Source organism: Ruditapes philippinarum, unplaced genomic scaffold (genome assembly GCF_026571515.1).
Source record: "Ruditapes philippinarum isolate M1 unplaced genomic scaffold, ASM2657151v2 ctg3206_1_1_1_1, whole genome shotgun sequence".
Taxonomy (NCBI): domain Eukaryota; kingdom Metazoa; phylum Mollusca; class Bivalvia; order Venerida; family Veneridae; genus Ruditapes; species Ruditapes philippinarum.
The window spans coordinates 169,883-179,604 of NW_026859304.1; the positions used below are offsets into that span (position 1 = coordinate 169,883).

At 32.4% G+C, this 9,722-nt stretch overlaps 1 protein-coding gene across 1 annotated transcript; it reads left to right on the forward strand.

Moving 5' to 3' along the window:
- Window positions 1–1,543: 1,543 nt before the first annotated feature.
- On the forward strand, window positions 1,544–9,120 carry LOC132756001 (uncharacterized). The gene is made up of 4 exons (XM_060746940.1): window positions 1,544–1,707; window positions 4,726–4,800; window positions 6,746–6,845; window positions 7,076–9,120. Exons 1-4 carry the CDS (start codon window positions 1,641–1,643, stop codon window positions 7,674–7,676), a joined length of 843 nt encoding a protein of 280 aa, XP_060602923.1. The 5' UTR covers window positions 1,544–1,640; the 3' UTR covers window positions 7,677–9,120.
- Window positions 9,121–9,722: the final 602 nt, after the last annotated feature.

The window sequence follows — 9,722 nt, forward strand, 5'->3', positions numbered from 1 at the left end:
ACCTTTCAATCTCTGTAGAATACTTTGTAAATTCAGAACTATGAACCACCTATTACCTAAAGAGAAGGGTAGACATTTACATATTGAAAGAAATCAAAGAATATGTCATTTATGTCAAAAACAATCTCTTGGAGATGAATTTCATTACTTATTTGAATTTCACTGTTTTAATTCTCGTCGTAAAAAGTTTATTGATTCAAAATTCTCAAATCATCCTAATAATTATAAATTAGAATGTTTAATGAATTGCTCTGACCATTCAACTTTATTAAAACTTGCATTATTCTGCAAATTATTATTTCAAAATTTAAATAACTCATTCTCCTGTAAGGCATGATTTTCTCAACCTGTATGAGTGTATTAACATATAAACAATTTAGATAACATTTGTGTAAGACAAATCATGTCCAAAGAGTAAAGTTTAGTCAAATACCGATATGTGTTAGTCAAATTGATCTCATTATTATATAATTTTATGTATATATGTTTTGTTAATCACTTTTGAATAACTGTTCATTATATTGTTGATATATCAAAACCTTATGCATATTATATGCCTTGGTTTTGAATAAAATCTTGAAATCTTGAAAATCTTGCCTTTTTATATCGATAAATATGTCTTGATTGTAGTACAATGTTGGCAAAATTATTTTATTTATTTGAACTTCATGAGTATGTATTTATTATTATAATTTTAATGTGTGTTCAAAGTACAGTATTTGGACCACATTTGAAATAAGCTTTTAACTTAATGGGCTTAATAGGCACTCGCAGGGTAACATAAAACATACTTAATTTTACAATTATATTTTTGTTGCATTTTAATGTTTGTTTTATATGAATGTCAATATATGTGACAATATAGTATGTGTTATGTATATTTCCCTGAATAGATCGATACGATTCAGGTGCTGTCCGGCTACAGTTATTTTTTCATAATTTCACTGTGAAATTACAAATGAGCCGTTTCATGACAAAACCAACAAAATGGGTTTGCGACCAGCATGGATCCAGACCAGCCTGCGCATCCGCTGTTCCATGCTGTTCGCTATCAGTTTCTCTACTTGTAATTGGGTTTGTAAGCGAACAGCATGGATCCTGATCAGACTGTGCGGATCCGCTGTTCCATGCTGTTCGCTATCAGTTTCTCTACTTGTAATTGGGTTTGTAAGCGAATAGCATGGATCCTGATCAGACTGTGCGGATGCGCAGGCTGGTCTGGATCCACGCTGGTCGCAAACACACTATGTTTGTTTTGTCGTGACGCGGCTCAAATATATAACTCCTCTGTCCATTTAAAAGCATGTAATGACAATGACAAAAATGATTATAATAACAAAGAAATGATACCATTCAAATGAAATGAACTTCTTCCAGCAATTTGTATGTACATTGTTTTACGTCATGTACTATAAACATATACACTGTTTCTTTTCATAATTGAATAACAGGAAACGCAACAAAGACAAGTGATTTATGAGCAATGTTGTGAAGTTTTTATTTTTCTCTCAATTAAATAAAAACGCAGGAAATGAGATTATTCATTGTTATGAATGAGTAACAAAATGAAACACTTTGTCCCTATTTTCATTCCATTAAATTTCCTTTTAATTTCGTAACATTGTGAATCTTGTCACTTCATGATGGACATTTTTAATTATTTTTTAGCTTTCTTCATTTTGTTTATGACTGCAATAGAAGTCTGTCGTGAGTATTGTTTTGTTTATTTTCTATTTTTTCTTGTTGTTGTTTTGATTGTTCTGTTGTCATTTTCCAAATTTCGTATTCTCTTTTGAATTTCTCATATATATTTACATATACATTGAATTTCTCATATATATTGTTATAAAAATGCCGGCGTCTCCGAGTGTCGTTGTCAGGGATGGCGCGGAAACGTTAGCACTATATAACGTTAAAATTGATGAGGATTTACTTCTGAAGATTATTTGTAGAAATACATATTTTAATTTAGTGGTATTCAACCTAAATAGTATAATATTGGAAAAGGGCACACTTCTATTTTTATTCTTGACTACCTAGGCCATCTAATATAGACCAGTCACCTGTTCTTCAACAATTATATAAGGCACATGAACACTGCACATTGGGATACTCCTTTTATATTAAATACGGTAGTGATGTCGAAATCACCTTTAAATAAATACAATCCTTGCACACAGGTGCATAAGTACTATTGAACACATAAGAGAAACATATTGAAACTTAATCAATTTTAATATATGTATATATATAACTCTTTTAAACTTTAACTATTCAAACGTTGAAATATATTCCAAGTTTATCGTATGAGCGTATTGTATGATAAATAAATTATACAAAAGCTCTGTGTCCTTGTTTTAATTCTAATTTGTATGCCCTTGGTAGATTGAAATAGCTTTTATTTTCTGTCAATAAAAGATCTAGCAATAAAATAGCAAAAACTTATGTAGACTTGTTGTTGTTATTATTCCAAAGGAGATGTACTTTCTGATATAATTAAAGTAGCTGAGCTACTATACTGTATAGACTATTTATATGTAGATCTACACAGTTTTAAACCGTACTGTATAAGGTGCGGATTTTGACAGCTGCGGATGTTTTTTGTTTATATCGGAAGTTAATGTTACTACGGATTATTTTTAAATGCGGAAGCTGCGGATATTACTCACATAACAAATGCTGTGGTGTCTGCGGAGTAAATGTATGCGGATTGCATAGAATGTTAACTAAATTATCAACTCTCTAATCATCAGTAAGCCACAGAATGCTTTGCGACGCTCAATATATAGACAAATGCGTAAGAATTCCGTTCCTTTGGAAAATGCGGACTACTTCAATGGTACAGAGTCTTTGTCCAATCAAAATAGACTACGGAATGTTACGAACCAATCAGATTCACGGAAAGAGCTGCGGACGTTTTACGTCACAAAAGTTTATCAATACACTAAAATTAAATGATCCGCAGCCTAGTTTTAGATTTAGAATTCTTCATTTATACACAAAGTAAACGATACGAGAGTTACACATTTAGGATAGGTGTCCCGAATAGGTACTGTTAGATATTTATTGCAGTCTGATACCTTTGATTGTACTTTTCACACTTGCAAAATTTACCGACACCAAAATGCCGACTTCACTGTCAAATTGTCACCACAAAGATTTAATTCATTCCTGAGTAAGTTGAATGTATTTGTAGATGTAAATAATGGTGTTAAGAAATACTTTAAGTGCTGATAATTGTTCACGATAATGTTTTGTTATTTACTTCTGTGTTGGAGACACAATATTCATAAAAGTAATGTATTTTCGCGATTGTAAAAATGTTGAGTTCTCCCGATGATGTTACAAACAATACATAATGATTGTTTCTGGTACCATTTTGAAATACTATAACAATATTTATACATATACATTGAATTTCTCATATATGTTTACATGTACATTGAACATATACATTGAATTTCTCACATATATTTATTTACATATATCATATATATCTACATATTTGCATATTTGTGAAGTGTGAACATAGCAAATTAAACGCATTGACTTTTGCTTTGTTTTTCCAACCGTGAAAATCCCAATAGAGTCACAATGATTTTTTTAAATTCTTAAAGAAACGGGACGTCCAATATCGATCTTCATTGACGACAACAGTGTTTTAATTTTCTTGAAAAGAATGGGACGTCCAATATAGGTATTGACTGACCTCATCAACAGTAAATAACATTAACCAAATTTGAATATTTCAAAATACTTCAAATCCGCAGTAATTTTCGTATTATTTTAAAGTTAGTATATACAAACTAAGATCAAGTGTAGATACTTTCAAGTATTTAGATTCCTCACTCAACGGCAAATATGAGGAAGACATTTTATATTTTAATTCGGTAATGATGGAATTAAAAAAAAACAAACAAAAAAACAACAACAGAAAACACTAAGTGATTCAGATTGCATCGAACTCTTACTGGCTAGATACACTTTACTATTTAAACATTTCATGTGTTTTTTGCTTAAGTTGTCATATATTTGTTAGTATTATTTCTAACCGACTTACATGTTGCACCATACATGGCTTGAAGCCTTAAAACATAATACAATAGTAAGGTCGAACACAAAGTACCTGCAATGTATACAAATGTTTTCTGGCATGTCAAGCAAATACATAATTAATACAAATTCTATATGTTCACTTCAACACAATTTACAAATGCTCATATTAAAACAATACAGATGTGCACATCTAAAACAATTCATATATTTTATTTACACTTTAATACAATTTAAGTAAGCATTATACAAACACAAATGCTCATTCTAAGACAATCTACCTATGCACAAGTTAAAACAATGACATATATACTCACTTGTGAAATAGGTTCTTGCAACTTATATTATTATAATCTCTTTCAGATCCACTTCCTAGAGCCAACAAACTTACTGGTGTCATATTAATAAACATGGTCGTGACCTAAGTCGGGCTCGAACTCATAATCCTTTAGTTGAGAGGCAGACGCATAAACCACTATACCACCGCTACCCATCAAATATCCTAGTGATCATAACTCTAGGATGTCACTTTCGTGTCACTGAGGCTATGCTGAATAGATGCCTTCGTGATTATTTCATAATAGTCTATTGTGACAGTTTGCGTTTATATTATCATACATGATTCTTTCAAAATATTCAATACAATTTATATGTATTTTTACTTTTGTACAGAATCTACGACTACCGGACCACCTTCAAGTTCTACAAACACATCAGCTGTTACCACTGCAAAACTCTCAACATCAGGTAGTATATTGCTAATGTTACAACAGCCAATTCAACCAAAATCCCGGTAACTTCCGAACTTATTTCGGTCGACCTTCATAAGTGAGGTCGTCTATTTCTTTACACTGCATGCAAGTAGTCACTGATCAAGCTGATCAATTCAAGGATCGATCTGTTTAAACAAACCTTTTATGTCTTCTGTTGAAACTCTGTTGCTTTACAACGTCAATTTCAATATGGGAGCACCAGGATTCAGTAATCCTAAATGACCTAAACCATTCTTTTGAGACATGTAAGGATCCAATGTGTCTTCAATGCAAAATTTGTTTCATTCATCTAGTACAACGAAAAACGCATGTACATCGAATTATTATCCGACCGCCCATGAAAACTAATGAACCAACGGCTAGTAGGTAAGCAATAGTTTCAAAACAAACAGCTCGTGAAGCGAAAAAATATCTTGTTCAAAAACCATTATAATATCTGACTAATGGTCGCTGTACTTTTTGTCTGTATTGATAACTCAACTTACCTTCATTCTCCACTGCAATGTATTTTTTATTGCATTTTCTATTTTAAGCTCACCTGTTACAAAATGACAAGGTGAGCTTTTGTGATCACAATTCGTCCGGCTTTCGTCCGTCCGCGTTCGTCCATAAAGTTTTAATTTAAACGACATCTCCTAATTAACCGCTAAATTTCACCCAAACTTCACAGGAATGTTCCTTTGGTGGTCATCTTTGAACTTGTTAAAATAATTTAAATAAATGCAGAGCTCTGCTTGCCATTGCAACCGAAAGAAAAAAAATTAAAAAGATCTTCTTTTACAAAACCCAAAGAGCTAGAGCTTATGAATTTTTATTAAAAACATCTTCTATTGAATGTCTACCAAAGTTGTTCAAATGAAAGTTCTAGGGTTAAAATACCCCCGGGTGTTATTACCTTTCTTTATATGTGTATTTTAAAAACTTAAAAATTCTTCTTTAAAAGCCGAAAGAGCTAGAGCTTAGATATTAAGCATGAAACATATTCTAGTGAGTGTCTTCTAAGTTTATTCAAATAAAAGCCCTGATGTAACAACTGGCCCCTCCCAAGGTGGGGGTATTGATTTTCCTTATTTGTATAAGTAAAAACAAAAAAGAATCTTCCTTTACAAAACCCAAACAGCTAGAGCTGAGACATTTAGCATGAATCATCTTCTAATGAGTGTCTACCAAAGTTTTTTTTAAATAAAAGCCTTGGGATCAAAATTGGTCCGCCTCATGGTTCATTCATTTTCCTTTTTAGGCACAAATCTTTTGGAACTGTTGTTTTCCCTTAGCAGTAGCAACCAGTAATGTTTTTTACACATGTACCATTTCAAGATATAACTTTGTGATATCAGTTTAAGATTTTATATCTGCTTTTGTTTATAGTTTACAATATTACTTGTTCCTTGTCATGAAGTGTTTTCATATTCAGGTGAGCAATTTCAGGGCCATCATGGCTCTCTTGTTATTAATCAAATGAATATATAAATTTGATGTTGACCGACACCATTCCTATGATTATTTCTCATACATGTTAACAAGCTTTGAAGTGCATTTGGTACCATTCAAAGACGCCCTCAACAATTGGATTGTTTTAGAATCTTAAATCATCATAACTTCATCACTCATTTTAATTTACTTACAGTTAGTTTTGTAGCTGTAAGAAAGAAAAAAAGTTAACATACGTATTACTAATTATTTTATAATTTTCTTGTTTTTTCCATTCAATTCAATGTTCATGTCACCGTCAGTCGCCCTGGTGTTTGTAATTAGTTGGCTTCTTCTCTGAAAGACCATCCCCACATTTTGTTTTATTTCAATTATTATTGTAGTATCATCATCATCAAAAATCGTGCTGTTTTCATCTTACAGTTTTTTTTAAAAAAAGGTATGTATATATTACTGATTGTTATTTTTTATGAAAATGTTATTCACAGAAGACTCCGGGAATGACCTCGTTGGGATTTATGTCTCCTTCCCTATTGTGATAGTGTTGGCTGTTGCTGGTGGAGCTCTTACCGCTGTCTTCATCGTGAGGTTAGTTGATAGTACCGGAATTCAAACTCTTTTACATTAATCATATATTTTTTTATAATTTTTCATATCTTATGCTTATAATCTCATTCGGCTTCTGACGGTATTTTGTAAAATCAAAACAACGACAACAACAAACAACCGCCAGATTTGAAATTAATTAAGAAACAGACAAACAGACAGACACAATTATTTATATATTTTCAGTTTATCATTTAACATTTTTATTGTAGGAGAAGACAAATTGCTGATATTCAACATAATGGTAAAACAAAAAGGACAGGTAAGGTCTTTTGGCGCGTATACGATGGTGCAGAAAATAAACCAAAAGATTTTATGAGATTAAAAGCCGGTGCAAGAGCTAGACTAGTTGAAGTTGCAAAGCCAAGTACAAATGATTATTATTCAGAAATATCACCATATAGTACTCAGTCGATGATACTCCCCGAGGATTGGTATAGTTCGGTTTATATTGATATCCCAGCTACAGGCAATTCAAATTCTGATAACAATAGCTACGATACAGTCAGACAAAGTGTAAACTCAAATACGGGAAACATTACGAGCGAAAACAGACCAGCATACGATCACGTGATGATTGCGAATGATGCTTTTACAACTCCAAAAAGAAAAGATGGCTATTCTCACTTGAATTTACCAAAATTTGAAACCAACAAAGAGAATCGGTTTAAAGTTGTAGAAGACAAACATTCGAATAAGGATGCTCCTCGAAAAGCTGCTCCTGATCTCTGTGACAGTAAGGAACATGAATATTATGTTCTTGACCCGGATGGTAATCTTTACATTGTTCACGAGTGCAATGCGACAATGTAATATGTTGTTTAAAAGCGCATTGGTTTGTTTAACTGATTGTGATTTAGATATTAAGGTGAAAGAAATTCCAGACTGCCATTACATTTTTGTAATATAGGGGTTACTTTTGTCGGCGGCGTCGGCGGTGTCGGCGTCGTGTCGTTGACCGGTATTCTGCTCTTCTTAATTTCCTTAGTAAATTTTCATACTTTAATTTTGTCCTGGCCATTTCTCTTCAACTATAAAAGCTATGGACTTGAAACTTCATAGGATGATAGATCTCATTAAGAAGAAGTGCAGTGCACAGGAACCGATACTCTGCACTTCCTAATGTTTGAGTTATTATCCTTTGTTAATTTTCATACTTTATTTTTGCCCGGGCCATTTTTCCTTATGTATAAAAGCTATGGACTTGAAACTTCCTAGGATGATAGATCTCATTAAGAAGAAGTGCAGTGCACAAGGACCGGTACTCTGCATTTATTATTTTCTGAGTTATTGCCCTTTATTAATTTTCATACTTTATTTTTGTCCGGGCCATTTCTCCGAAAAAATAAACGCTATGGACTTGATACTTCATAGGATGATTAAGAGAAAGTGCAGTGCAAAAGAATCGGTACTTTGCATTTCTTATTTTTTTGAGTGATTGCCCTTTGTTAATTCCCATACTATATTTTTGTCCAGGTCATTTCTCCTCAAGTATGAAAGCTATGGACATGAAACTTCATAGGATGATAGATCTCATTAAGAAAAATTGCAATGTACAGGAACCAGTACTCTGCATTTCTTAATTTTTGAGTTAATACCCTTTATTAATTTTCATACTTTATTTTTTCCAGGCCATTTCTCATAAGTTAAAAGTTAGATATGGACTTGAATCTTCATAGAATGATAGATCTTATTGATAAGAAGTGCAGTGCACAGAATCTGCTGCTCTGCACTTATTATTGTTTGAGTTATTGCCCTTTGTTAATTTTCATATTTCATTTTTGTCCTGGCCATTTCAACTAAACTATATTGTTCAAAAGGCGACTCGCGGAGTTCTAGTTTCATATACTCTTCTGAACAGTTCACACAATTGATGAATATAAAGGCATTTACTTTAGCAAAATGTTTATACTAAGGCAATATTCCAAAATAATTTATAAAGAGTGTTGGTGAAACTCAATTGTCCTATGATACATTGCAACATTTTTGTTGTGGTGGTCATTACAAAAGGTGACTTTGCAATATTTACATTTACGTGATAATTACTCATGTTAGATCTGAGTTAATTGAAAGATTTATGACTCAGAAACGGACAAATCACTTAATGCTTCGAATATTGTTTTATTTTAAGAAGCGCCTGTAACTAGTTTCGTTCAGTATCGTACTTTGTTGATAATAGGAAGATTGGTCTCTGTTTGTCATTGTATTCTATGAAAATATGATGTTACTGTACAAATAGATGTATTTCATAATTTTACTTGTTTTCTTGTAAATAACTTATTGTTAATTTGTAAAAGCCATAATACCATATGACATTTACTGCTTCACATATCGACTTATACCTCACATCTGGATGAGCGGAAATTCAAAGATATTTAACCGATGCTCAGATCCATATGGTGTTCCACCCCCGTAATACAAAGGATGTGAGAAAGTGACTGGGTACCTGCAATATCTACAATTTGCCGTTCATTGAATTTTATATGATATCACCTTACTGTAGTCCATTAGTTGAAGGGTATTTATAGTATTTTAGTTGTGTCCACTGATAGTAGAACCGTAGATCTGTCTCTCACTTGTCGATTTACTATCGTCTGCAACTGCATATATGGTGATAATTCTTTAAGTAATTTTAAGGCTGATGATAAATGTACATAGACTATACAAAGAGTACATTTACTATTATCTTTGAACTTTTCTTGGTAATCCTAACTACCTCCGGCCATAACACTATTATGAAGAACTGTTAATTTTCATTGACTCATACTAATGGCAATGAAAGAGAGTCCTGATAATGGAACCGTGTCGGTATAACAAACACTAAACAACCATGTAAGCAGCACATTCTATGTGGTAAAA

What these genes read in the sequence shown, in the direction of transcription:
- LOC132756001 (XM_060746940.1), top strand. Translation starts at nt 1,641, where the DNA reads ATGATGGACATTTTTAATTATTTTTTAGCTTTCTTCATTTTGTTTATG. An exon ending in GACTGCAATAGAAGTCTGTC is followed by an intron (nt 1,708 to 4,725) that starts GTGAGTATTGTT and finishes ACTTTTGTACAG; the next exon opens with AATCTACGACTACCGGACCA. An exon ending in ACCGCTGTCTTCATCGTGAG is followed by an intron (nt 6,846 to 7,075) that starts GTTAGTTGATAG and finishes TTTTTATTGTAG; the next exon opens with GAGAAGACAAATTGCTGATA.